Source organism: Metarhizium acridum (assembly GCF_019434415.1).
Source record: "Metarhizium acridum strain ARSEF 324 chromosome Unknown scaffold_72, whole genome shotgun sequence".
In the NCBI taxonomy this organism is placed as follows: domain Eukaryota; kingdom Fungi; phylum Ascomycota; class Sordariomycetes; order Hypocreales; family Clavicipitaceae; genus Metarhizium; species Metarhizium acridum.
In genome coordinates, this window is record NW_027094019.1 from 64,045 (window position 1) to 90,260 (window position 26,216).

A 26,216-nucleotide genomic window follows, 5' to 3' on the forward strand; every position below is an offset into this window, starting at 1 on the left:
CTCGACTGACTCGGCACCACGTTCCTCGAACCCGTGGCAAAACAAGCAGTGAAACCCGGCAAATAATTGATAATTAGTACAAGCGCAATCGGATATCAACTGAGCTCCAAAAGGGGCCACTTACACGCCGCGTCCCCAGCAGGCATCATAGCCCTCGATATCTTCAGGAGGCACATCCCTCACCCCGGTACCCAGACCGAGTTTCTTTCCGGTATATTTGTCTCCCTGGTCATCAATTGCCTCAAAGATGCCGCTGTCCAACTTGCGCACCTCCTTGATCGTGGCCGCCTTGAACTCAATGTGCTCATATCTCCTCCTCAGGTCCTCGCGGACTTTTGTTCTGAAATCGGCGGGATTGGCGTGATCGAAGCCAGGGACGTTGTGCATGTGAGTTGCTCTAGCGCTGCGGTACTCTCCAGAATCCAGAACTAACGCAGAGTAGACCTATCTAGCCAAGGCTGTTGCCATGGATAGGCCAGCTGGGCCGCCGCCAATAATGAGGACATCGTATAACTTGGGGGCCATTTGTTGCAAAAACTGGTGGCAGTTGGTGGTCAACTATGAATAACGGGTTTGGACAAAATTTGTAATGCTAGCCGTGAAGCGCGGCTTTTATAAGGACGGCGGCGGGACCCTGTCGGCCTCTTTTCCCGCGCCGGACCCCGGGAAATGTGGGGCACTTATTAAAAGTCTCCGGGATAAGTCTCCGGCGAGGCCATGCCGCGTTAGGCTGGCCAAACGAGATGCAATTGTATCATGGTGGATTTATTGGCTCAAATTTATGGTGAACCACAGGTGAGTCACAAGGCAAACGAAAGTATGACACGCGTCTCTTCTGTCAACTTCGTCAGCCGGTGCGCTTCAACCGTTCGAGATGCTTCTCATCGCGTATCCAAACGGAATTTCACTGTTATCCAGTGAAAATCATTTTGCGCAGTACAGGAATAAAACAGACGTGGGTATGATCCAGGATACGTGGGTGTACCTGCCCAACCCTACCGCCCGTATGCCATCAAGCTATGCCGTACAATATCGACAAAGTCGCAACGCTCTTCTATCCTCAGCTTAGCTATGAACTCCCCCTTTTCATTAATTTGCATGCAATCAATGATTCATTTTGTCCCTAATTCCACGCCCGTCATCCACGCGGCCAAGTCTCGTAACGAACGGACCCTGACAACCTCATGTTCGGCAAATAGGGCATTGACGCTTTTGGGAGAGCAGTCCTCCAAGTTAGGTATTTCCGTGGCCTTGCCCTCAACATCAAGCAACACTGGGTTCCAGCCCGCATTCGTAGCGCCAACAACATCCTTGGCATACTCGTCACCGACGTAGATTTTCTGCCAGCTCTCCGGCTCAGCGGGGGTCGGAGCTCGCCCAGCCCGGCTGGCGATGACACGGCTCAGCATGAGCTCAGCCGCCTGAAATATGCGCTGGTCCGGCTTCTCGACGCCGACATCATATGACATGCAGTGAAAGTCAATGTCGTGCTCCTCTTGCGGCGGCACAGGCGGCCAGTCTGGCGTGCCGTAACGCAAGGGGCTGACATTCAGCCCAAAGGAAGAGAGAATGCTCGGCACTCTATCATCTGAATTCGTCACCACCCCTATAATGACCTGCTCAAAGCCCTGTCGGGCCTTTTGCTGCCGAAACGCCCTCAGCGTGGAAATGAGACTGCTCTCGGCGCCGTATCCCTCGTTGGATGCGAATCGGTGTATTAGCTTTGGAACCAGAGCCGGCGGTAGGGCTTGGTTCTGGGGGATGAAGGGTTTGAATGTCGCCTGAATCACCTAATCTAGTGTTAGGTGGTAACGGTCGTTGTGGCGAGGGCATACCGAGGACTGGCGGCGAGTCACTCACATTTGTCCACCACCGAGTGGCGCCAAGTCCTGTATCCTTGCCGTAGTTGGGATTTCTCTCCCTTTCTCGATTGATCGCTGCTAATAAGCGGGACTGGAGCTCGTCCTGGGTGAAGCTGGTGATGCCGCACTGGTGTGCGACCTGGGCATATTGCTGGGCCACAGACGCCTTTGGGCTGAACAAGGTACCGAACGCGTCGAAACACAAGAGAAGATTTCGCTTGCTCATTGTCAATATGGCCCCTTGCGTGCTGTAATGCAATCGGCCAGTCTTTTTCATCTGACCGATGATGCTCGTTGATGCAGTGATGGAGATGCGTGAACCGAGGCCGATGTCGCGACGGGAATTGAAGAACAGCCCCACAGCTGGCCGGTGACATCAATTGATGACTTGTTAGCTGGAAAGTGCGAACGCTGCCATGTTGAACATGTCAAGTTGTCATATTATGGTCACGATATTGTAACTCATTTCTTACATATATATATTTTGTATTTTGTATTTTTTCACCAAACAATATAAATTTTTCAGCTGAGCAGGTTTTTTTTTCTTTTGGAGGTCCCGGCCTGATGCTCTTAATAATCCCCAGTCTCGACGAGCACAGAGTCGTATAAGGTAGAAAAATGCATCTACATGGCAGCGATACGTGTACCAAATTCCTGGAATTTTGCCATAAAGTCCTGTCCGATGCCGGGTCCCGCTCGGACCTTCGCCTTCAATGTTCATCTGAAGCAGGGGCGTTCTGCTTCCCTGACTTTGCTTGAGGCAGGAGCGTTGACTAGTCGCAACCAACGCACCAGGCATGTAAAGTCTCAAGTGCTAGTATTTGATCAAATTGATGGAGCCCCCTCATCCCCGCCACGGTCATCGTACAACCAGCCTCATTCTGTATCAACAATTCTTTCGCCGTCTACGAGGATGATTGCAACTTCTTTTCCATCGAAGACGTGGATGACGACTTCCCCGTAACAGAGGGAACCAGGGAACTGGCTATTCTCGAGTCAGTCATTCTAGGGTTTCTCGACGTATACGCTTCATCAGCCATGACGGCCTAGAGTAGTATCGTAGCGGTGAGGTGCACGCACCATCCAGCTTGTTGGGTGCTCGATTTCATCACCTTTGATTCTTGGCTGGCCGATGCCGTCCTTGTTTGCGCGGGGTCCAGCTGTCTGGTCATTCCTTTTATACCGCCTCTCACCCCATTTTCAGTCAAGTCAAGTACCTTTACATTTTCTTCTTCTCAATCGCCTATTTTTAATGCATCTGGTATATCAAAAATATGTGTCCCACCACACCTGCCATGCTTAATGCCCGACGGGAAAAGGATTGTGTCGGTATCACGCATGAGCGCAAGTACTACAGCCTCAACGGCTCGTTTGTCAAGCGCAGCCTTCGTCCGTCTGAGTGGCAGCACAACCCGTTCGCCGGCACGCTGAGCATACCTCGCTTTGGCAATGAGCGCCTCTTGAATGAGGCCGCTGCGTTGCGATTCATTGCTGATAATACGGATATCCCCGTGCCAAAGCTCTATGGCTGCTTTGAGGATGACAATGCAATTTACTTGGTCACCGAGCTTATCGATGGCGTGAAAATGGCTGATCTCGAACCAGAGCAACGCAAATCGGTTGAACCAGAGCTGGAGGGCTATGTAAATGTTCTGAGAGGTTTGAAGTCCAGCGTATGGGGAGGACCCTCGGGAATCGTAAGCTCTCGCGTCTCCCCTTTCCAATTCCTCGTGTTAACATTTTCCATGCAGGTTATCCCCCCCTACCGGATCATGGTAGAATCGCACCGTATAACCTGGAAGATGAAGCCGAGGGAGTCTAGTGATCTTGTCTTCTGCCATAACGACTTCTCCGCGCATAATGTCATTGTCGACCCAGTGAGCCTCAAAGTAAAGGCTGTCCTCGATTGGGAATACGCTGGGTTTTATCCACAGGAATTTGAGTCCGAGTTTTTCCGACGCCCTGGGCCGTCAGTTGCGCTCGATGGGGAAAGAAATGACGTGACACAACTTTTGGAAATCATGTATGAGAATGAGGAGTAGATTTATCAGAACAATCTCTACAGATAAACTTATATATTGAGTGAGCATTCCCCTTCCTTCTGCCTTCACCATTCAACCCCATACAGCGTGATAGCTAGACCTCATATCACTTATTGCCAGTCTGGGAGATTGGCTGATCTTGGGTATTTTTTTAGTGACCGTACTAAGTGTCGGAGCTTGGATGAGATGGCTTCTATACCTGTAGTTTCTTTCTTTTTGTGCGTACTCTCCAAAGGACATCCTGGCTGGGTAGAGGAGTAATTTATTCCGCACGCCGAGCATTTGACAACTTGAGAGGGCATTTTTGCTACGTATTTCTTCTCAACTGAGGGTCAAAATATGTGTAGAAAAACTAGCGTAGTGAGGAAATGTAGATGGATTGTGACGGAGATGATCTGAGGCCAGGTGTTGCCCAGGCTACTTTATATATTCCACTGATTATGGCCACGGCTGGTCGTCTCCCAACTGTTTTCTTTCAGCGACTGGTTCTAGGTGCATCACGAGGACGTCTGAGCGGACTTCGGTGCCGCAGGCTGTTGCGTCTGATATCATTTTACACTACCTCTCGTCCAATTATATAGAGCGGCTCCCTTGTGATCAAATAGAAATAGCATGTCATCACTTTGCCATGGCCGCCACGCAGAGGCAAGACCTCCTGCACACCAGTCCGCCTTGCTGTTTCCTTGATCGCTGCCTGCAGGCGAGGTGGTGTGAAGTTGAACAGGGTCTTTTGGTGTATTTGTCGTAGGACCAACAGCGTGAAGGAGTAAAGGTAAATATATCCTCCTACACGCTAGACAGGTTAGAAATTGGTCAGTCGCCGCAACCTAACCTTTGGCAAGTGTTTAGCTGCCATGAGTCCCGGTACAAAGTCTCAAAGGCATCCTAGCGGCTCCCGTCAATGAGGAAGAAGTATAATAGTTGACAACTTCAGAGCCAAGGAAGGCGATGGAAAACGGGACGCTCTGCCTCATGACACATCAATGTCATAGGCATTCGTGGTGTGTGCCTGCGAGTGGCCCATGTGTTCGGGGATAATACATCGTCAGCATTGATACTGTGGTGGCACGCGCTCTTGGCAGAGCGAGGCTCGACCCGGAGTGTCTAGCACGACGAATGCGGAGGCTAAATCATCGAATTAGCATGGAGCCAATCCCAATGACCGAAAGGAAATCCAGACATCTCTGAAGAACCTAAAATATTTTGCATCACTTGCGATAGAGGGCAGCTCGGCCTTCTCACTTCAAAATCGCGGTGGGAGAGGACTTTAAACAAAGAGAGTTGCACTGGCCAGGGCAGAATTGTTGTCATAGAGTTCGGCCAACAGTTCTAGAAACTGACAGGGTTTTTTCAATGGACGTCAAGGATGCCGTAATATCCGGAGCTCGGTTCTGATGTTGGTTGGGTGCTCTACACTGGTCAAACCAACACTCTGTTCCGGCTTCTCTGGGTTGCCATGTCACAGAGAGTGTAGATGACCCGACCATTGCTCGCCTACCTGACCTGACCCGACCATTGTAATTGACCTGACCTGACCATTGCTATTACTATTTTGGGTGAAATATAGTGGGGCTATAGTGGAGCTTATAGTGGATATCCCCCCAGGGGTTTAGCGGTTAGGGTTAGTTAGGTTAGGAATTAGGGTTAGGGTTAGGAATTAGGGTTAGCCAAGGGATATGAATGACGAATTAGGTAAGACCAGTGGTCAGGTCAGGTCAATTACAATGGTCGGGTCAGGTCAGGTAGGCGAGCAATGGTCGGGTGGTATGCATTCTCCATGTCACAGCTCTAGTGAGCAATGGAGGTTGATGTCCCTTTATCACTGATAAACAGTACCTTGAGCTTCCTAGAAAAAACTAGTCCATACATGTACTAAAGTCTAGCCTATCTTGGTATGGTCCCCGCGATGAGATGGCGCGGGCCGTGCCACCTTGCTCCACCCATGTGAAGTCTGGAGTCTGGAATCTGGACACCATTGATGATAAAGGATTCATATGCAGCGCGCTGCCAACCAGGCATCCGGACTACTCCCCGGTGACTCATGCAGTGACTAAGCCGCGAAGCTGAGGCGAACGAGCTGACGGACTCCCGTCTTCTTGGCTCACGCTTCGACTCGGGCATCTTCTTCGGCCAGAGCGAAAAAGTGCATCCATGGGCATGAACAAGTCCGTCGCGGTGTCGACGACCTGGTTGTTCCTCGGTGAACCTCCCAGGGCTCATCATGTCCCACGGGACCGACCGACGTCGTCATCGGGTTCTGGCCGCCTTCTAGGCCTTGAATTGCTCTGCGCCACCTCGTCGGCCGTCTGCAGGTGGTCTCTCCGCGCAAGCATGCAAATGTTTGCAACTCGACCCTTGGAAGAGAGCTGGCATGCCGCCCTGCGACCAATGCCTGACGCTCCCGTCAACACCGTCTGTCGCCTCAGTCCCCTCATTTCGGAGCACAGATCACAGATCCCGTCTTGTTAGCCGGGTGGACGGTACGAGGCTACGAGCAATTCAACAATACATCCCGTGGATCCGAGCTTCAAACGCGAATGATGGGAGGGTTTCTTGCAACATCGCAGTGTTCTCCATGCTCGATTGCCGTTCGACCATGGTCCAAAAAAAGTCGGGCTACGACCACGACGTCGGCTTCGACGATGCCAGTTTCGCATTGGAATCACAGCATGATAACGCGACTGCTGTTACTCCCAAGAAGGAATGCCAACTCCAGGATCAATGAGCAGTCGGCGACACGCATGAGAGCGTCCAGCACACATACCCCAAGACGCCGCTTGCGTTTTGACTCGCCCATTTCGCTCTAGACCTCTATTAGAACAATATCATTGTGTACTTGTAAGTAAAGCGAGATTATAAGCCACTTTGCTATTTACCATTTTTCGATATGGCAGCGTTTTATACTTTCTGGCCAATTGCTTCCGTACAGCTAGGCAGTCGCCGTCTCTGCATCAACAGCTCCCAGAAATGCGACAATTCATGGCGAGGATACGATTTGACAAGTTTCCACCCTGCATAGCGTCGAAATATTGGTGCGACGCCTTCCACTTTTTTTGATCAAGTGTTGTCATGCATCAAGGCCCCCGAATGCTGCTCCGACCCCAAGACCCTATGGGTACGACCGCCAAAGAAAGTATAATGGCCCAAGGATAAGCGGTTGTTGCCAAACTCAACCCGTTTCTTGTAGAGATTCTCATCGCTCAACTTTGGGCGCCGCCGAGGTGGCGTCGAAGCTTGTTTCCCTCAGCTGAAGAAACGACATGCTAAGCAATACACGTTTCCCTCCTCCGAAGTGACATGAACTCCATCCTATTTTTCGCAGAGAACAAGTCTAGTTGTGACAAGGAAATACCACCATGCGGCACTGCTTCCTGGCATGTGAGAAGAAGTAAGTATTCGCACGGGATTCCTGGCATGATAAGTAGACAATCCATTGGATTATATCGAGATACGCAACTCTTTGCCTGCGTACGGCACCATGTCCCAAAGTACCAAGTATATGACACCACAACATCAAGTTCGGGTCATTCGTCCTACAAAACTACTCCAGCAACATAAAAAATAGATCTGCCAAGACGACCGAGCACTCGGCCCGTTGAGACCATGGAGCGAAAGCCCAAGTGCCGAATAGTCCGGGAGCAATAGTAACATTGAATCCTACTCAAGGTCATTTGTAAAGTGGGAGGGGGTCTCTACATGTCCCGCGCTTGCCCGTGACCACCACGAGCCAGTAATCCAAACAGATGCTGATGATCTCCCACACGCACGAACTGCAGGATGCGGAGAAGTGTATCTTTTCCTGACTCACAAATCCTCTTCCGCTGCTTCGACGACATGCTCATTTTCGTCGTAATCGTCCGAACCCTCCACCAAGATTCGGTGGCGTGTCGCAAATCGAGCATCATCAGGATCATCTGATATCCATGAAACCTGATCCTCATCGTCCATACCCCTTGCCAGCACTGCGGGATTCCATGACAAAACAAGAGTCAACCTCGAATAAAACGAGACTCGCGTATCGGCAGCCTGAATTACATCCTTTATCCATCGCTCCTCGCCGTCCAAATCACATCCAGTATTGATAGTTTCTGTGTTCCTTCGCCCGCCGTTTACAAAACCTGGGGCAAGAATCATTCTAGATGCTGCCGAAACATCAGACAACGGCTAGAAACACATCCGAAACGTTTGGGTCAATTTCTCCGTCTTCTTACCCGGCTTCCCCGGCTTTTCAGGTCACATCTCTAACACCTGCCGTTTAGCCAAGACGGCAGCGCACCAACTCCGTCTGAAACTCCCCACCCTAATCGGGGATCCATCCTCTTTAAACTGGTTTCATGAATGTATGTCCGCACTCTCATCCTAAGCTTCTTCACTCGTCCAATAATATACTAAGCGCAAGTAGTTGGGTTCTTCCCGTGAGCGTGTGAAGCCATGCGACACTGTTTCGAGTGATGAGGTTGCGCGTCTCCGCACTATCCGTGTTATTCACCGTAGCTCAGATGATTAAGTAGAAGGCCCTCCCATTTGTTCTGTCCCCTTCCTTTCTTCGTTCACTTCTACATCAGCCAGTCTGTACTTGCATTCCGCTCCTTGACCAGCCAGACTGGTCGCCGGCTTCATGTCGACTTTCCCCCCTTCACCATACCGCGTATTGTCGCGATAGCACCAACATGTCGACGCCGCCACACAAACAGATACTTGAGTGGTTGGACTCTGTCATCGAGGGGCTCGAAGGAAGCGCAAGCAACATCGAGACGCAAGCAGAGGATGCGAAGCCAGGCTTCATCACCACGCTGACTCATGCGATACCTTCAGACGAGCCGACCGCCTTGCCAACCCCTGCTAAAGCACAAACTCCGATATCAAACACGATAATTTCTAGCGTCGCTGCGCCGACGCCACTGGCACCCAACCTTCCACAACTACCGCCATCAAGCGCAACACCATCGCCTCCGCCGTCAGATTCATCCGTGTCCTCGGCTTCATCTTTGTCCTCCGCATCGTCCACCTCCGCGGAATCAAAAGCTTCAACACCTCCGCCGCCGGTAGCCTCTCTGTCTCCCACGTCGGGATTAGTACTGCCAACTGGGCTACCTGTAGCCTCCTCCGTGACTCTGCCCTACCTGCCGACTACGACATTTGCAACGCAGCCCATAGGTTCCGGTACATCACTGGCCGGGCTCCCTGCGACAGCAAGTCCCAGCGATCCCAACAGTCCATCACAGGAGAATAAGGGCTTGCTCGCCCCGCCGGGGACAACGGGGGAAGTACGAGACAGTAGTCGGGCCATAGGAATCGCGTTCGGCTCACTGAGTAAGCCGCTCCTAGTTACTGCTGAAACTCATTTAAAAAAAAAAACTAATCCAGGTCAATAGCTGGAGTTGCGGCCCTTGTCCTTGCCGCGCTGATACTTTATAAATGCCGAAGCAAGAGGAGGTCATCGTCGCAATTGAAGCAACTCGAATGACAACTACGTGGTGCCACCAGCAGATGATTGCTCAACTCAAGCATCCGGGCAATTCGACTCGAATCTAGCGGTGTCGGAACAACTCGTGCTGACGGGTTACACTTGGCGCTTGATGCCAGCGTACTCCGTACTGCGGCGAGGATTTGTCGCTGGCTTCATTTCGTTCAAAATAGAAATCATGCCGATTGCGATGAGTATACTTGTATTTCTGCCAACCAGCTACCATGTAGTAAGAAAACAGCCTCGGTATAGGAGCTTCTCGCCGTCTTGGATACGGAATAATGGGGATACATACCTAGGCAGTTACGGAGTACAGAGTAGTAATAGGTACTAATCTTCCATTTGCCCCGCAGAAACCAATCAATCACGACAAGGATCAGTCGGGAACCCACATATACCTGCATGGTTGTGTTTCCAAAACACTCAAATTGCACAATTCCGCGGCTGGCCTTGCAATTCTCGTTGCACGAACTCCCGATGCACGTCTAATCAATCTTGCCCGACCATTTGCATCGTCCCCGAACCATCCGCGGCCCCAGACCCATTACTACAGCTAAATTAGTCCCGCCCATGTCCCCGAAGCCTGGGTACACTATCCGGCGCCGGCGGGGTCTATGACAAATATTTGAAAGACGATACAACCCGTCGATGCGCGAAATTTTCATCAAGACTAAGCGTATTACAAGGTTGGCGCAGTAAAGTATCTTTATCCCAGTCGACGTACCGAACGAGGTTTGATTGCATTCTCTCAATGAAGTGAAAGAGGTGTCTTGAGAGGCGCTGTATCAGTCGGGTCGTACTGGTGTTTCTCCGGACTTCTACCAATCTTCGCTTGGCATTTATACAACATGCCGGAAGAAAGAAGTCTTCAGCAACGACGGGGCATCGTCACCCACGATGCCTCCGAGGGAACGCCTCTTCTTCAGAGTGATCGCTGTTCAATCGCACGCGCATCAACCGAATCTTCGAATCATTCAGAAAATGCCTCGACAAAGCCTGGCTCCGGTTCAGCCAGTATGGCAAAGCCGTTGCCCAAAGTTCAAATTGCCTTGCTGTGTTACGCCCGGATGATGGAGCCTATTGCATTCTTCTCCATCTTTCCCTTTATTGCGCAGATGGTGAAGCGCAACGGAAACCTGCCCGACTCGGATGTGGGATTTTACAGCGGCCTCATCGAGTCCATCTTTTCTGCAACGCAGACCGTCGTTCTCATATTCTGGGGACGACTTGCAGACAAAGTAGGCCGCAAACCCATATTGATCTACAGCCTTTGTGGCCTAACCATTGGACCGGCATTATTTGGACTTGCCACGAGTATTGGGGAGATGATTTTGTTCAGGAGCATTGCCGGCGTGTTTTCGGGGTCGAGCTCGATTATTCGAACCATGATTGGCGACCACAGTACGCCCGAGACCCAGGCTGTTGCGTTTAGCTGGTTCGCCTTTGCAGGCAATGTGGGCATCTTTCTTGGCCCAATTATTGGCGGTGCTCTGGCAGATCCTGCGAACCAATACCCAAGTTTGTTCGGTGGCATTGAGTTCTTTGAAAACTTTCCATATGCCCTTCCGGGGCTCGTCGTTGGCGCTATTAGCGTTACTGCTGCGCTGACGTCAATATTCTTCCTCGAAGAAACCTTGAACAGAAACGAGACCCTTGGCGAGAGCTTCAATGGCAACTCGGAAGACCACGATGCCTCAAAAATGACGATATGGCAGCTTGTCAAAGCTCCAGGGGTCGGTGCCGTGTTATGGATTTATGGCCACGTTATGTTTCTTGCTTTTGCCTTTACAGCAATTCTCCCAGTCGCATTGTTTACCCCTGTCGAAATCGGTGGTCTGGGATGCTCAGCTATGCAAATTTCAATATACTTGGCTGCGCAGGGCGGTAGTCAGGCCATGTGGCTACTATTCGCTTTTCCATTCCTGCAGCACCGCCTAGGTACCAAGGGGGTGTTGCAAATGTGTGCTACTGCGTATCCGTTGTTTTTCGCAGGCTACATTGTCATGAACACCTTGCTTCGGGACGGCGGTCAAGCTGCCATGGCTTGGTTCTGGATACTAGGTTCCGTGGTTGCATTTATCGGTCCCGGCGTGTCCATGGCCTTCACCGGAGTGCAACTGGCCTTAAACGACGTTTCTCCAGCCCCTCAACAGCTCGGGACTCTCAATGCCATTGCTTTGACATGCACCAGCGCCATTCGTTCAGTCGTGCCTGGCGTCGCTTCTGCCGTCTATGCTGTCGGCGTTCGTCATCAGATTCTATGGGGTCACCTTGCTTGGGTCGTTCTCATCCCTATATCGATGGCATTGACGGTATGTCTCAAGTGGTTACGCAATGATAGATTCTGAGAAGGAAAGCTCTCACTTTACTATAAAAATTCAGCGTCATCAGCCTCGCACCTGCGGGGACGAGTGGCCGCAGACCTAACGTGGCATCAGCATATATCTAGCGTCCAAAAAGCACCTTGTATTCCAAAACTGCATGTTTTTATCTACCTTATATTACTCCGAAAACAACCTGGTATATATAGGATCCTGGAGACTTGTCTTTCTTTTTGCTGCTCTCTTTAACTAATTGAGTTGCAATGTGAAACGAAGACGTTTACCAATTTGTATTCTATAACTCCGCTGATGAGCTTCAATTTCATGGCAATATTGAATGATGGTGAATGGATCTAAACATTGTGGTCGCCTGCCTGGGTGCTAGAGCCCTGGTGGTGGCCTGATCGTGACCTTCGCCATTCGAACGTCGTTATAGGTTTTGTCTTAATAGCTTCTCTGAGCTTTTCTTCGCTTCGGTGCATCCAGGTACCTGCGGATGCGGTACTGACCGGATAAAGAGGCATATTTTCCGATTTCATAAAAAAACCATACGGGTTCTGCATATCGTAGGAGGCGATTATATCCAACTCGGCCGCGATCTGGTCACAGAAGCCGTCCAACGGCAAATCATTGACATCTTGACCAAAGGGGTTCTCAATTTCCCGGCCAATGAATAGAAGTCCGAGAATAATATAAGCCGCGGCCAAGGTGGCGGGAATTGTGATCCAGTCCACATACTTGACCAGTTGGAAAGGGAGGAGCACCACGTAAAGCCAAGTGATCTGACTAATAGCAATGGTGTATGCAATTGGCAGGGGAGTGTTGAGCACTCGTTCGCATCCAGTCATTACATCGTTGAGAACACTCAAGTTGTTGTAGGCCAAGGTCTGCTGCATAGGCACCTTCAGCTGCTCGTTCCTGACCATGTGGTCAATGGTGACAGCAATGTGATTAAGAATTTCAAGTGGGAGATTGCCAAGGGGACGTGTCGCCCTTTTTAGCGTCTTTCGTGGGTTACTTGCGGCAAACGAGACACCAAGATATTCTCCCACTCCTTTGAAAAAGTTCTTTTTGGGAGCAGTAATAGACGATACGTCCTCGTTTGTTGCTTCTTTGGCAAATGTATCCAAATGCCCGACAAGATTTTGCAAATCAGGGTATGCAGTGTACGGTTCGAAGCGTAGTGAGTGCTTGAGGGCAACAGCGAAGGCAACTAGCAGATTCATAGAGCTTAGCTTCTTCAGAACCGACTCTCGAGGGTCGGCGTCGGGATGGTCCAACCCGTGGATCCAAAAGACACGTCCTAGAACCTGGGACGCCAAAACTAATGCGGCCCAGTATTTGCGGCCTTCAGCATAGCGTTCGTAGGCCGTTGAGTTTCTGAAAGATAGGCCAAGACCCACGACGAAACCAGTGATTGTCAATAAAACTGATTGTACACCAAGATCATGGACCTTCATGCTGATGACGGTAACGGCAGTTGACCATGCGGCAATAAACGTCAGGGGAAGAATCATCTTGGGCAGAATGCTGCCGTGCATTTGGAGAAATATCGGCCATTTTGAGTGTTTCGAGGTATCTCGTGGGCCGGTGAAGTAGTCGTCGATCTCGAGCGATGTCCGACGTGGGAAAGGGAATGGTACATGAGGAGCAGTGGGCGATATTGGAGATTGAATGTTTTCCGGTTGTGCTTCCGTTGCGTGCTTCTTTTCATGGTCCATTATATGGACATTTGGCTTGGACAGCTCAAACATCGCCGTCATCTCTGCCGCACCGCCGTCGGCCATGTTGTCTCAGATGCAGGACAATCTCTCAGATAAATATAGAGATATGACAAGTGGTATAGCGATGGTGGAGGAAGAGAAAGGATTAGAAAAAGGACTGTGGCGCCGGGATCTAGGGCTCAGGAGAAGACCATAGCGAGAGAAAGGACAGATAACTACTGTACCTGGGTCGTCAAAGAATCGAGGGGAGCAAAAAGAGCAGTCATTCAAGGAACCTGAAATTGAAGGTCAAGGACACAAAGGCCTTGCCCGTTTAAGAGTCGTCAAGGGTTGGGGCAGGAGTGCCGGCAGTGCTTTCCCTACTCACCCACTCACGCCACTCACACGTGCAGGCACACACATGCGGCCATGTTCTAGCCTTGCACATTCGCTTCCTCAACTGGTCCTGACGCTGAAATCCCTGCTCCCTTTGCACCATGTCACAGCCGACAGCCTCTGCATACCGAAAGTCGCAAATCCACCGCCAGATCACCAAACATCAGGCAAATCAAAGCATCACGCCCATGCCAGACCCGCAGACACCAATGCAGGGGCGACTTACAAGCCTCCGAAGCTGCAAGCCTTCAAGCCTCCAAGCGCTGACCGCCACCAGGAGCCAGGGGCTTTTGGCCCAACGGTAAGCGCCACATGGCAAAAAAAAGGGCATCATGTCGAACAAGTGGCCGCATTCGCAGGTAAGCATTGTGCTGCGCCTCATGTTACTGCTGGCGATGACAACACTAACATCCAAAGATAGCGCAATCAAGAACATGGCCGGGGTTGCCTCGTTTAGCAAAGGATCGATTGCTGACGCTCTACATTCGTTGCCGGTTCCTAACAGTCGACGCAATACCTAAGACAACGAGTAGTCATTCACTTTTCGCCGCTACCGCACGTCGTCTAACAAACGGAAGAGTCAGTGGTTGTGTCAAATTCCGAAACGAGCCACGCCCATGAGGGGGCGAGTATCATAATTCTATGGAGCATGGACTATTTTGGGCCAACCGTCCAATGCATGCAACGGAGCCAAGAAGAAATAAGCATTATAGCCCCTGACCAAACTGGGAAATACGGCCGCTAGCTCACGGCTAGGCCCGTGATGCAAAGTCAACCAGTTTTTGTGTTGGGTATCGTCCCAGGATCTTTGGAGCAATACATGAATGCCGTCTGGAGCGACGTTGAGGCTCTTTTTTTTGTCAAGTTTTGACCTCAACATGGTTACGCCGTGCAAGTTCTGGGACAATCAATGGCTGAGATACAATATCACGTTGACAGCTATGGAAGCAGATTGAAGAGTGGAATTGTCCTTAGGATTGAAGCTATCTAGGTACGGAAAACAGGCCCTTATTTATAGATATCAAGGTTAACTAACAGGTCACCTAGAAAGTCATCAATTTGAGGGGTTCTACGGTATCCAGCTATTGAAGGTTCAGCTTCAATACGATGGTGGCGCGAGCCTTCTTTTGAGGCTTTTCGTACAATCGGAAAGCAGCTATTTGAGGCGTTTTGGGGCTTATCGGGGTCCCCGATGAATAGCAGCCATTTTCCATTGAAAGGGGCCTTTGGCGTTGACATACAAACACGGGCCATGCTCTTCTGGCCACGATCCACCATTCGACCGTTGCTAACACTGCACGCCCCTTGCAAGGATTACATCTGGGGTTTCCACTGGCTACCGGATGAGCCGAACTAACTGCATTCGTGGACTGTGGCTCGGTTTGCTCAGGAGCCCCGAAGACGGCCCCTGAGGATTGAACTTGGCCAGCATCGTATTTTCGTCCAACAGCATGCCCCCGAGGAGGATGTTGAGTTGGTCACACGCAGTTGGTACCGATCAACGCGCTATACGGATCCGAGCTCGCCACTCGGGCGTCTTGGATAGGTATTAATTAGCATTGAATAATGCGCTTCGTGGAAATCATGCAAGTACAATACGGTGTCACGAAATAGGATGACTATGTGAGACGGGCGACGGTGTATTTTATGCCTTCCGTTTGAGATATTAATAGCTCATGCAAGCCCACGACGGCCAGAAATCCGCCATTGACGATATTGCATTTGGACCAGGGTTCCTGTCGCGCCGGCACAGTACGGTCGCACATTTGGCACAGTCGTACCGAAAAGAGGTGCGATCTGCTAAAATTATGCCTATGCCAATGTCACAATTGAAGATACTCCGTATTGAGAAGTAAACTCAACGCGATCGTCCTAATTATACTACGGAGCTACCCGAATTAAGACCCTGTCGGCACATCTTTAAAGCACATCCTCACTATCATTTGTCGATCGGCGTTGCACACTGCACAGCAGCCAATGCGTCCACAATGGGACTCAATGTACTGCAATTCGCCCAACACTGCCGCGCGGCATAATGTTTGTGAGGATCCAGGGAGGTGTTACGGGCGCCCTTGTGGTGCCGCGCAAGGTTGCTGCTCGTGTTTCAAGCCATTTCGCCTGGCACTGGACTCGCTGCAGGCTACGCGCTCATATTGATGAACACAAGACCGATGAAGTCTGTCTAGCGTGATGGTAGTGCCGTACCTTATGCCATGAATATTTGTTGATCTTCGTGCAGGCTCGTCCGTTAAAAGTTCAACAGACGCAAAGTCGCAAGGATACGTTGCTCACCTTGAAACTAGCTCGAAGAGGTATCATTACTAACCACGAGCCGCATACTTCTTGGTGTGTGTAGATATCCAACCCCTGTAATTCTTGAAAATTCATGCCTTACGCGACTCGGTGTTCTTCCCATGATCACCGCATAGTACTCGCAAATAATCACTACTGATCTGCAATTGCCTTCCATTTGAGGTATCAAATTCATGGGAGAATAATGGGTAAAATGAACCCTCTAGCTCATGCTAACTTGCCATGTACACCCACTGTACATACCCACCTCAGATATGTGTGATTAACATTCTTGATTGCCACACTCTCCCAATCGCCTAGAACCACGGCAAAGAGTCACGCGATTTCAATCTAACAAGTCTCTAGTTTCACATCGACATCTGTCTCTGTCGCATATGCTTCGGTCAGTTACCTCAAAGGCTGATGCCGCCACGGCTGACTCCTTGAACATGAATCAGGCTCTGCTGTACCGTCACCATTGTAGCTAAAAACCGTCCATCTCCCAATCTGAAAGGCCGTTGACTCGGCCCGACGCCAGCTTCACAAGAATGTCCTACCACGATAGTTGTACGTGGCAGAGATACGTGTCGTACACGCCAGGCCGCTAGGTTTGAAACTTAGCAGCCCCGTCCGGTGTGTGGCATCGCAGCCCAGTAGCAGCCCGAGAGTCGTGGAACTTCGGCGAGGGATGATTTTCAGGTGGCACTTACAACTAGGCTCGAGCTAGTCTTGTAGAGCGATTAGGTCACTCTCATATTTATTTGTCACTGGGAATTTCACATCAGAGAAGCGTCAGGCACCAACAGGAAAAACTGGCGGCATGGGACCAATCATGACCTGAAGCACCAGGTGCGTTTTCGGAACGAGAATCTAACACTGGGTTTTGACATCTTATTCGGCTCTACGGTGTGTAGTGGCTTTCCATGCTTGTACGTGGATGAGCATATATAATCTCTCACCAAGCAATAACCGCTTTTCATGATATTCCATCGGGTGAACCCTCGGAGGGCAGGTCTCGGGCGGGTCTTCGGACTACAGACTTTTGCTTGGGACCAGCAACCAAGTATAAGTCGAGTTCCCCAGATTGCGATGTGTCGTAACGACTAGATGTTCCACAGTCGTAAGCAGAAATTACCGCTGTATTTGATGCCTATAAAGGGTATGATAAAGCCGATTATAATACAACATGCTAATGGATATATATACCAAAGAAAGAGCTCCAAAAAACACGGCATTGATGCACCAGCCTGGAAGCAGAGACTCACATCAAGCCAATCTGGCTGACGTTCCCTATTTTCCAGGGCCAGATTGATTTGCTGGGCCTGAGCCTGCTAGTTCTACAGGATCGTTTGTCTGCGTCATAAGTTCATGAACATGCGTTCCATGCAGTTCAGCGTGCAGTGGTGTTGACGACTTGTCCGCGGTCTGCGGCGGAACCTGATAACGGTGTTTGCGCTTTCGCCACCAAAAGAAGGCTCCTAACAAAGCCGCAATCGCAACAACAGGGATAACAACCCCAATCGCAACCTTGGCACCTGTAGAGAGTCTACCCGATTCATCGGTGTCTTGTGATGCATTCGAAGTGGCCGCCCCCCCTGGTGAGCGGGAAGCAGACCCGTGTGTTGTCGATTCTGCCGGTTGCGTCGAAATATCGGAGGATTGGTAGACCATTCGGATACCAAAGGCATTCAGACCCTCGGGGCTGCGAAAGCCAAGGTTTTTCGTTGTCGTGACGCCTTTTTCGCTCGTTGTCACGGGCAGCGTCGAGTCTGAACTCGGGGGCGCAATCCATGTGCAGTATAGCGTTGACCAACTTCCCGACAGTGTGCTCGTGGTAAGGCAGCCCAGGGTGACGTCTGGGTTCTTGAGAGCAGGACAACACGTTACCGTTGTTATCGATGCCACGCCGGTTGTATCATGGCACGCGGATACATACCCCGACGGACAGACGAGGCCGGGCGAGAAGTAGGCGTCGGATTTGAAGTTACTGGGCAGGCAGGTAGAGCTTAGATCTACCATGGCCAGAAAACCCGACAGGTAGATGCCATCGCAGCCTGGAGGCCGGGAAAAGGTCGTGGTGAGGGGGTTCCTAGGAAAGGATGTGATGACGGACGGGGTGTTTGCCGTCGTTGATGCTCCTGCTGTGGACGACATGGCGGAATCGCGCGGTCACGGCGATACCTGGGTCGACTGGGCTGTGATTTTCAAAATTGGTTACGGTTGTCACAGGAATCCGCGTTGCTGAGGTTGAGGCCTTATCCGCAGCTGTTCGCCGTGGCACTACTTCCGTTGGGAAAATGGAGTACGGAGTAATACAAGGAGGCAGCAGAGAGAAGTTGGGCGGGTCTACAGATTAAGCAAAAGCACGGCGCGACAGCCGTCCAGAATAATAATTCAGGCCGGGGGATTATCAGTCTCCAGCAACAGACAGTCGAAGGCGCGCACGTAGAACCCTGTCGTCCAACTTGGCTGCTGACTGCAGATACTGGCGGTTTCATGACGATCGAACCAATTGAGGCAAGATTGTGGTGGAGCGGCTAAATCCATGGCCACGGTGCCTTTCAGCTCCAAGACCCGAGTGCTGTTCATTTGTCAATGGATCCATGGGATAACCGCGGCGGTCAACAAGCGTCGGAAGGGGATGAATATCCCAAACTTGATGGCCGTGTCAACTTTCAAGTCTCTTGCTTCTCCATGGTGGGAGATGGATGGATGGCATCAAGACACCAGCGACACAAATAACCAGAGCGACCACTGTCGGCGATACAATGGAAGGGTGGCATATTTGTCCGAGATGAGCCATGAAAAGAATCTGCTAGATGTGTAGCCATGTTTGACATGGGCCATGCAATTGCGTGTATGATGTCGAATAGCCCGTTTGTGCCTCAAGATGGGATCCGCCAAGTTGACGTCGGCTTCCGCCCCCCCACCATCTCCCGCACCACTTTTCCATCAATGCGCTCGTCGCGACTCATCAGACTCACGACACAACACACCCCGGCTTCAATGGCGGCCTGAGCAGTATCCCACAAACACCCACCACAATGGATCGCTCGCAGCCCTCGTCGTCCAATCTCATGGGTTCGTCTCCCAATCCGCTCAAACCAGGCACCGGTCCCCCCCCAATCTCACTCGTCGTCATCGGATGCTAACGCAGCCAAAAGACAACCACAACCGCCTCGTCGCCGACATCCTCACGCGCTACCGCACCCTCATGATGCTGGCTACCGTCCAGGCAGAGGGCGAGCGGAACAACGCCACGCCGGAGACCATGGCCGTCAGTGGCATCTCCATGAAGATGGAGTTTGACGGGCTGGTACGCAAATTCCCCCTCCCCCCCCCCCCAAAAAATCAAGCACCGCTCACCATTTTTTCGTAGAACTCGTCCATAAAAGACCTTTTATCGCTGTCGCGCAAGATCAAGGAGCTGTGGGTGTTTGGGCCGCTGGGCCAAGGCGATCCTGACCGGAAGGCCAAGGACGCCCAGATTGAGGAGGACGTCGCGCTGGTCTCGGCCCTATTGAATAGTCTCGATGGCCGGCGGATGCGAGAGCTGGCGCAGAAGTGTGGTGGTTCGTGGGAGGTGTTGGTCAAGGAGGACGCTACGACGGCGAAATGAGCTTGGGTTTTTTCATTTTTATTTTTATTTTCCAACAGCACGGCGGACAAGATATCTACAGGTGATGGGCGTTAGGTGGAAATACCCTTGGGGGCTAGGAAGCGTTTTCAATCAAGGAGCTTAGTTGGAATATCAAAGGCTTTCATTTCTTCAAGTCATATTCTCGCATCCTACTCCCACGACAGATTCGTCTACCTAGGCACATGTTTATCATCGATTTTAACCCTCACCGCCCTCTGGGTTTTCATCCTCGTCGCCCAGCGCCTTGTCCACCTCGGTCTTGTCGCTCTCCTTGTGCAACTCGGCTACCTTTGTTCCGCCGGCAGACAGCCACAGAAAGTGGTTCGCCTTGAACTGGTCGATCTGGTTGTAGAACCCGTGGAACCTGCCCATCTCGTTAGCAAACGGCCCTTTTTTTTCCCCCAAACATGTGAGCATTTTCAAAACCATCACTTACGTGTTCTCCTTTTCTTCCACCTCGAAAATCCTACTGTAGATGTGCTTCTGCTTAAAGGCCTCCAGGCGCTCCTCGTATTTGCCAAAGTCAATCGTCTCCTTGCCGAGGCTGTCCCTGGCCCTCCTGTTGTAGTTCTCGAACACGGGTCGTTCCAGCAAGAGTCCCAGGCCGGGGGCTTTCGGGATCGCCATCTTTTGCTCCTGGTACGAATCGCCGACTCTATCCAGGGTGGTGCCGCAGCGCACCATGAGGGATGCCAGGCCGACCATCTTGCGGATCTGGTGCATCATGAAGCTCTGCCCGTGGACCTTGAGCGATAGCCATTCCGTGTCGCCTATGATGATTGGCTTGGGATTCACGGTAAACGACTTGATGTGACGGCGCGCCGAGGGGTCGGAAAAGGTCTTTTGGATGGTGAAGTTGTGGAAGTTGTATGTGCCGGTGTACTTGTCGAGCACCTGCTGCAGGCGCCGCAGGCGCTCGGGGGAGACGCGGTACCGCCGTTTGGCGGCAATGTACGTGGCTTTGATGTCGCGGAGGGCAAAGTCGATGGGGCCAAGTTCGCGGTGTTTGGGTTTGTGAGTCTCGAGGCTGGCTCTCTTGGGTTCTTCTGGCTTGTCTGCTGCCTCCTCAGCATCGGGGACGTGGCTCTGCTCAGCCTCGGCCTTTTTGTTATTCTCGTACTCCTCCGCCTCCTGGGCGTGCACCCGCTCCATGACAACGGCTCTCAGCTCCGGGTCCAGGCCGGCGAGGATAGGCTTGATCTCCTTCTCTTCAACATCTGCCCAGAAGTCCTTGACGTCCGCCATCGCAGCGGCCACTTCGTCCTCGGCGCCGTACTCCTTGTTGAGCTTCTCGCACTCCTTGGCCAGGTACGTCTGCGGATGGGGCGGCAACAGGCAATAACTAGGCAGCAAGTATTCGTAGAAGCGTGAGTCGCAGTACTGGTAGCAGTTGAAGCTGTTGTTGGTCCTCTGGATCCCCCAAATGCGAATCTGCTCCGGCAGGTGCGCATTGATCTTGTCCACGATGTCCTCGTCCTCGATGATCAGCTTCAGGCTAATCACGTTGCCCGCGGCATGCACTCCCTTGTCCGTCCGGGCGCACCGCGCCAGACTCGATTTGCGGGGGTCGTCGGCATTCGCCTTGGAGATGGCCTTGGCGTCAATGAAGGCTCTGAAGAGATCTCTTTCAATCGTCGGCTCGTCGCCATTCACTTGCATGCCCTTGTATCCCGTGCCGGAGTACCCAATCATGACGGCGACCTTGCGCTTCGGCCGGCGCTCTTCCGAAGCGATTTCCTCCTTGGAGAAGGGGTTCTTCTTTTCCGAGTTTCCTGACTCGCCCGCCTTGTCGCTCAACTTGCGGCGCTTGAATTCGCGCCAGTCGTCCTGCTTCTTGCGCTTCTTGTCGTTTTTTAGCTGGCGGCTACAGGCTGGTCAGCGTCAGGTCATGTTTGCGAATTTTCTGCATGTTCAACAAGGACAGAAATGTGCGGCGACTTACCTCCGTTCTGCTCGCCCCTTTTCTCCTCGCTTCTTTCCGTCGTGATTGTCGCCAGACTTCTTTTGATCCGGAGTGGCATCGCCAGACTCTGTGGCCGTGGTATTGGGCGTGCCATTGACCGTAGAGGCATTGCGCTCCACGGCAGGGTCGCCGGTCTTAGCGGGATGTTCATCGCCGGCCGCCATAATTGCATCGAGATTGGCAAGCTTGTTGGTTTCGTGGCGGGCGCGAGCTTGCCTTGTGCAGAGTGACGAGATGTACTCCGTACTTGTGTGTCGGTCAATTGGTGAGGCAGAGAAATTTCGATTCGGTAACTTATCGGTGGGGCGATAAGACAAGCCACTCAGGCCCGCTGCTAGTAGCTTTTTGCCTACCCTACACATTTGCTTTTTGACGGGACGTGATGCAAATTTGAAAGTACTTTGCAGTTTGGAAAACGTGTTGCAAAATTGAGATACGTCAGAATCACCTAGTGTGTATTTAGCAAACCATGGACGCCCTAGTTTTAAGGGAAGAAACTCAAATATAAATTCTAACCAAGAGCAGACTCTTTAAAGCTATCCACAAAACACACGCTGCAATAATAAGCGGCCATGATTGAAAATGAATTATTATTTGTTGGTCTACCCGGTATATCAGTGACGGCATGGAAAGGAAGAGGTGGAACATTGCCAGGCCTGTTCTTAACACATCAAGCTTGGCTATTTTACGGCGACATCATCTCAATCTATCCAGGCGCCGGCCGGATGCTTTCCGAAAACCGCGGGTTGCTTCTTGGAGGATCACATATCCGGGTTACAAACTTATAAAGACTTCCTAGAACTAGGTTTGAGAGCACGCGGTACAGAACTGATTTTGCCTCTTGCAGCGCCAAGTCACCGAGGCAGGATTCGCGCGCATCTCAGTTGTCATGCATATGTCACGGATCACCTGATGTAATAGCGCCGGAGATGACGGGACAAGAACGGGGGCCGCATGGTAGCAAGGCACCCTTGAGCTGCTGGCATGCTGCATCCAGCCGTGTGTCCTATGTAAGAATAGATGAATTGAGTGCTCCTCGCAGTTATTGAAGTGACCTATTCCCATGCCAACGTTGGGTTTTTCCTAATATAACTATCTGCTCTTCATGTGGCTTGTGATGGTACGCCGCGGGTTGAGGATAGTAAATATATGCTCACCCACTCGTCAACACCGGAACCAGACATTCGGTTGTTTAGTACTGATGGCACTGTAGATTCTAGCCGTAAAAGAAAAAGAAAAAATCAGGCACATCTGTTTGGCAAGCCGACTTCCTTACGCCATCCTGTTTACGGCTCCGATCGGCCCCTGCAGACTCCGCCTTCATTCTACAAAAGCAGTTTTGTAATATCGCAACTTGCCGATCATGCATACACGGACAGTGCTATATCCAAATTTGGCCATTGGCCTCCAGAAGGGTTCTCTAGAAGATACCCATCCACCAACTCCCACGCGGCAGTTCCTGTTACGGAGGAGGTGTGGCGTCGGCCTGGGTGCGATGCGACGGTCTAGCGGCCCAGACACATGACGATGATGGCTTGTGGCTGTTCCTCGGGGTCGGTCCGCTTGCTGGATTGCGATAGGAAGGGCGGCGTGGCACATTCTTGCGCAACCCCCAGTTTTCAGTCCGCTGCATGGCTTGGACTCTTTTGGGCTCACCGACGACCCATGGCTTGCCCAGGACCCGAAGCGAACCCCCCCCCCCCCCCCCCCCCCCCCCCCCCCCCCCCCCCTCTTCCCGGTTTTTACCTCTTCTTCCGCAGACTGCGGGAGAAATTGAGCCCGAATGAGATGGCGAGGCCCGGGGGGGTTGATACCAACGAGGTTCATCGACCAGGTTGAATTGGGACCCTTCTCGGCTTGGCACGGATGAGGTAGTTTACTCAGCTCAAGTCAATAAATGTCTCCAAGGCCCTGTTTTGCTGTTCATCCTTTCTCTTTTAAGCTCAACCTTTCCGTTTCTGTAAAGGAAAGAAACAACAGTCTCGGTTTGGGAGCTGCATGACGTGACCCTGCGTCGGCGCTGCGCTCGAGTTGCATTTGGTTCTCTTTTTTTGGCCCGTACTAGCGGCTCGGGAGGAAATATAATCGGAGTCGAGCCGTTGTCTCGACCCTTTTTCGCCCTGTCAAGATGACAAAGTTTAAGATGGAAGTTGTGGCTGCGGTGGCTGCTTGGGCATTGACGTCTGCCTGCACCGGTTTGCCTGCGGCCCGCGATCTCGTCCCGGGCCTCTGCCCAAGAGACATTGGCGAGGCCCAGGAGCTTCAGAGCAGTTTGTCGCCCGGCGCCAAGGTGTACTTCCCCGGCTCGGCCGAGTTTGACGATGCGTCGACGCGCTGGTCTACGCTGAGCCCGCCCACCGTGAATGTCGTCGTCGTCGCTGCGACGGCCAAGGACGTCTCCGAGACCGTAAGTGAGCACCGCCCGACTACGAGGGGCTTCCTCTAATCGCGGCGCTAGGTCAAATATGCAAACAAGAAGAACCTGCCGTTCCTGGCGTACAATAGCGCTCACGGGGCCATCACCACCCTGGGCACGATGCAGTCGGGCGTGGAAATTTACCTCGACCAGCTCAACACCATTGAGGTCGCCCTGGATGGACAGACGGCCACGATTGGAGGCGGCGCGCTGTCCAAGCACGTGACCGACACCCTGTGGGATGCGGGCAAACAGACAGGCAAGTGAGCTGTGACCAGACGTGTAGGAAAAAAAAAAAGACAAACTAACTTGTCGAACTGGCACAGTCACGGGAACCTGCGAATGCGTCAGTCTCATGGGACCAGCTCTTGGAGGTGGCCATGGCTGGCTCCAGGGCCATCACGGCCTCGTTGCCGACCAGTTTGTGTCCATGGACGTCGTCTTGGCCAACGGGGAGTTGCAAACTGTTGACTCCAAGTCGGATCTGTGGTGGGCGCTCAAAGGAGCAGGCCACAACTTTGGCATCGTCACATCCGTGACCACAAAGGTCTACGACATCCAGCACCGCGACTGGGCCATTGAAACCATTGTCTTCTCCGGCGACAAGGTCGGAGCCGTGTACGACGCCGCCAACAAATACCTGCTCCAGAACGGCACCCAGGCCGCCAATGTCATCAACTGGTCATACTGGCTCCATGATGCCACCGCCGACCCCAACAACGTAAGTCAGCCTGTGCCGTGTTGTACGCTCCAGCGAAATAGTCCGTGGTAGCTGACCTGTGCCGCGTACAGCCCATCATCCTCTTCTACATTATCCAGGAAGGCGTCAAGGCAGTCGACGCCAAGTACACCCGGCCCTTCCACGACATTGGTCCCATCGCCGTGACGCCCATCAGCGGAACGTACAAGGACCTCGCCGGCTGGACGGGCATTGCTCTCACGTCTCCCCCGTGCCAGAAGGCCGGCCTCGCCAACCCCCGGTTCCCCATCTATCTGCAGTCATACAACGTCGATGCCCAGAAGGAGGCATACGAGGTCTTTGCCGAGGCCACCCGGGGCTCCTCCGCCTTCAACGGCTCTCTCTTCATGTTCGAGGGATACCCCGTCCAGGGCGTCCAGGCCATCGACAGCGAGTCCAGCGCGTTCGCCTTCCGCGAGGCTCACCTGCTGGCTGCGCCTTTGATCACCTACAAGCCCGACGGGGCCGATCTCGACAAGAAGGCCGGCGATCTGGGCAACCAGCTCCGTGATATTCTCCACAAGGCCAGCGGTCTGTGCAATGTCCGAGCATATGTCAACTATGCCTACGGCAACGAGAACCCCAAGGTGTGGTACGGCAGTGCGACGTGGCGCCAAGACCGACTGAAGGCCCTGAAGGACAAGTATGACCCTTCAGGCAAGTTTAGCTTCTTCGGACCAATCGCGTAGAGAGAAGTTGGAGCCAGATAAGGGGCGGTTAGAGGCGGCGAAATATCGCCCGCCAAGTATATATAGCATGGCGAGGTTGAAACGTGCAAAAACCCAAGGTAAATAATTATATATATAGAGAGCCATATCTTGGGGCATGAACAGACTCCCTTGAGTTTCTTCTACAGGGATGAGCCAAAGTAAAACAGGAGGATGCACACTGACATATGCGAGCCCGTCTCTTTCCCCTATTCGAGTTTTCTCTATTTTTCTATCCCCTGAGGTCACGTCGTTGTGAATGGTATAGCTAACCCAACTCCGAGGGTTTCTCCTGGCTCGGACGGGAAGTCTCTTCTGCGAACACGCTACTCAGGATGAGACTGCGCTTGGAATACTAGAATGTGCGACACAGCCATGCTGGTACAGATGTCTGCTCACAACTAACAAACTAACATGTGCCGGCCACAGATGACGATATCGATTGGAACGCTGAGCGAAACGGCGAAAGGATAATTTTCTCGCACAGCCCCGTCACGATCTACCAGCGGGCCTCTGTTACGAATACAGCAACTGGCTTGTCTATCATGAGCCACTTGGTAGCACGCAGCCACCGCGCTCACCGCGTTGAGTAGTTCCACCACCACGACGCAAAAGTGAATGGCAACGTAGCTTCCTCCATAGACAGGGGTTGTGATAAAATGTGCTCT

General features: G+C 52.0%; 11 protein-coding genes across 11 annotated transcripts; 5 read left to right on the plus strand and 6 right to left on the minus strand.

The window, feature by feature from the left end:
* Window positions 1-120: 120 nt before the first annotated feature.
* Window positions 121-387, minus strand: J3458_006835 (uncharacterized protein; the record flags this gene model as incomplete). Its single annotated transcript, XM_066119068.1, has 1 exon — window positions 121-387. The coding sequence occupies one exon, from the start codon at window positions 385-387 to the stop codon at window positions 121-123; it is 267 nt and encodes an 88-aa protein (XP_065975703.1).
* Window positions 388-1,112: 725 nt separating this feature from the next.
* On the minus strand, window positions 1,113-2,088 carry J3458_006836 (uncharacterized protein; the record flags this gene model as incomplete). The annotated part of the gene is made up of 2 exons (XM_007814474.2): window positions 1,113-1,790; window positions 1,861-2,088. The coding sequence occupies 2 exons, from the start codon at window positions 2,086-2,088 to the stop codon at window positions 1,113-1,115; spliced, it is 906 nt and encodes a 301-aa protein (XP_007812665.2).
* Window positions 2,089-3,157: 1,069 nt separating this feature from the next.
* Window positions 3,158-3,904, plus strand: J3458_006837 (uncharacterized protein; the record flags this gene model as incomplete). Its single annotated transcript, XM_066119069.1, has 2 exons — window positions 3,158-3,559; window positions 3,614-3,904. 2 exons carry the CDS (start codon window positions 3,158-3,160, stop codon window positions 3,902-3,904), a joined length of 693 nt encoding a protein of 230 aa, XP_065975704.1.
* Window positions 3,905-7,708: 3,804 nt separating this feature from the next.
* Window positions 7,709-8,038, minus strand: J3458_006838 (uncharacterized protein; the record flags this gene model as incomplete). The annotated part of the gene is made up of 1 exon (XM_066119070.1): window positions 7,709-8,038. One exon carries the CDS (start codon window positions 8,036-8,038, stop codon window positions 7,709-7,711), a length of 330 nt encoding a protein of 109 aa, XP_065975705.1.
* Window positions 8,039-8,185: 147 nt separating this feature from the next.
* J3458_006839 (uncharacterized protein) lies at window positions 8,186-9,807 on the plus strand. The gene has a single exon (XM_066119071.1). The coding sequence runs from the start codon at window positions 8,575-8,577 to the stop codon at window positions 9,277-9,279; it is 705 nt and encodes a 234-aa protein (XP_065975706.1). The 5' UTR covers window positions 8,186-8,574; the 3' UTR covers window positions 9,280-9,807.
* Window positions 9,808-10,219: 412 nt separating this feature from the next.
* J3458_006840 (uncharacterized protein) lies at window positions 10,220-11,719 on the plus strand (the record flags this gene model as incomplete). The annotated part of the gene is made up of 1 exon (XM_007814477.2): window positions 10,220-11,719. One exon carries the CDS (start codon window positions 10,220-10,222, stop codon window positions 11,717-11,719), a length of 1,500 nt encoding a protein of 499 aa, XP_007812668.2.
* On the minus strand, window positions 11,618-13,744 carry J3458_006841 (uncharacterized protein). Its single transcript, XM_007814478.2, has 2 exons — window positions 11,867-13,744; window positions 11,618-11,794 (listed from the first exon to the last, which is right to left on the minus strand). Exon 1 carries the CDS (start codon window positions 13,477-13,479, stop codon window positions 12,046-12,048), a length of 1,434 nt encoding a protein of 477 aa, XP_007812669.1. The 5' UTR covers window positions 13,480-13,744; the 3' UTR covers window positions 11,618-11,794; window positions 11,867-12,045.
* Window positions 13,745-17,101: 3,357 nt separating this feature from the next.
* J3458_006842 (uncharacterized protein) lies at window positions 17,102-18,786 on the minus strand. The gene has a single exon (XM_007814479.2). It carries the CDS (start codon window positions 18,235-18,237, stop codon window positions 17,374-17,376), a length of 864 nt encoding a protein of 287 aa, XP_007812670.2. The 5' UTR covers window positions 18,238-18,786; the 3' UTR covers window positions 17,102-17,373.
* Window positions 18,787-18,955: 169 nt separating this feature from the next.
* J3458_006843 (uncharacterized protein) lies at window positions 18,956-20,008 on the plus strand. Its single transcript, XM_007814480.2, has 3 exons — window positions 18,956-19,164; window positions 19,248-19,399; window positions 19,463-20,008. Exons 1-3 carry the CDS (start codon window positions 19,128-19,130, stop codon window positions 19,700-19,702), a joined length of 429 nt encoding a protein of 142 aa, XP_007812671.2. The 5' UTR covers window positions 18,956-19,127; the 3' UTR covers window positions 19,703-20,008.
* PUS1_1 (tRNA pseudouridine synthase 1) lies at window positions 19,835-21,933 on the minus strand. The gene is made up of 3 exons (XM_007814481.2): window positions 21,666-21,933; window positions 20,160-21,587; window positions 19,835-20,087 (listed from the first exon to the last, which is right to left on the minus strand). The coding sequence occupies exons 1-3, from the start codon at window positions 21,848-21,850 to the stop codon at window positions 19,922-19,924; spliced, it is 1,779 nt and encodes a 592-aa protein (XP_007812672.2). The 5' UTR covers window positions 21,851-21,933; the 3' UTR covers window positions 19,835-19,921.
* A 1,538-nt stretch (window positions 21,934-23,471) lies between these two features.
* Window positions 23,472-26,147, plus strand: J3458_006845 (uncharacterized protein). The gene is made up of 4 exons (XM_066119072.1): window positions 23,472-24,093; window positions 24,145-24,361; window positions 24,429-24,823; window positions 24,895-26,147. Exons 1-4 carry the CDS (start codon window positions 23,815-23,817, stop codon window positions 25,528-25,530), a joined length of 1,527 nt encoding a protein of 508 aa, XP_065975707.1. The 5' UTR covers window positions 23,472-23,814; the 3' UTR covers window positions 25,531-26,147.
* Window positions 26,148-26,216: the final 69 nt, after the last annotated feature.

Excerpts from the sequence above, each read along its gene's own strand:
- J3458_006839 (XM_066119071.1), top strand. The coding sequence starts at position 8,575 with ATGTCGACGCCGCCACACAAACAGATACTTGAGTGGTTGGACTCTGTC.
- J3458_006841 (XM_007814478.2), bottom strand. The coding sequence starts at position 13,479 with ATGGCCGACGGCGGTGCGGCAGAGATGACGGCGATGTTTGAGCTGTCC.
- J3458_006842 (XM_007814479.2), bottom strand. The coding sequence starts at position 18,237 with ATGTCGTCCACAGCAGGAGCATCAACGACGGCAAACACCCCGTCCGTC.
- J3458_006843 (XM_007814480.2), top strand. The coding sequence starts at position 19,128 with ATGGATCGCTCGCAGCCCTCGTCGTCCAATCTCATGG. Across the intron at positions 19,165-19,247 it reads CTCGTCGTCCAATCTCATGG|ACAACCACAACCGCCTCGTC; the intron begins GTTCGTCTCCCA and ends CGCAGCCAAAAG. Across the intron at positions 19,400-19,462 it reads AGATGGAGTTTGACGGGCTG|AACTCGTCCATAAAAGACCT; the intron begins GTACGCAAATTC and ends ATTTTTTCGTAG.
- PUS1_1 (XM_007814481.2), bottom strand. The coding sequence starts at position 21,850 with ATGGCGGCCGGCGATGAACATCCCGCTAAGACCGGCGACCCTGCCGTG. Across the intron at positions 21,588-21,665 it reads AAGGGGCGAGCAGAACGGAG|CCGCCAGCTAAAAAACGACA; the intron begins GTAAGTCGCCGC and ends ACCAGCCTGTAG. Across the intron at positions 20,088-20,159 it reads GTGGAAGAAAAGGAGAACAC|GTTCCACGGGTTCTACAACC; the intron begins GTAAGTGATGGT and ends CGAGATGGGCAG.
- J3458_006845 (XM_066119072.1), top strand. The coding sequence starts at position 23,815 with ATGACAAAGTTTAAGATGGAAGTTGTGGCTGCGGTGGCTGCTTGGGCA. Across the intron at positions 24,094-24,144 it reads CCAAGGACGTCTCCGAGACC|GTCAAATATGCAAACAAGAA; the intron begins GTAAGTGAGCAC and ends TCGCGGCGCTAG. Across the intron at positions 24,362-24,428 it reads GGATGCGGGCAAACAGACAG|TCACGGGAACCTGCGAATGC; the intron begins GCAAGTGAGCTG and ends GAACTGGCACAG.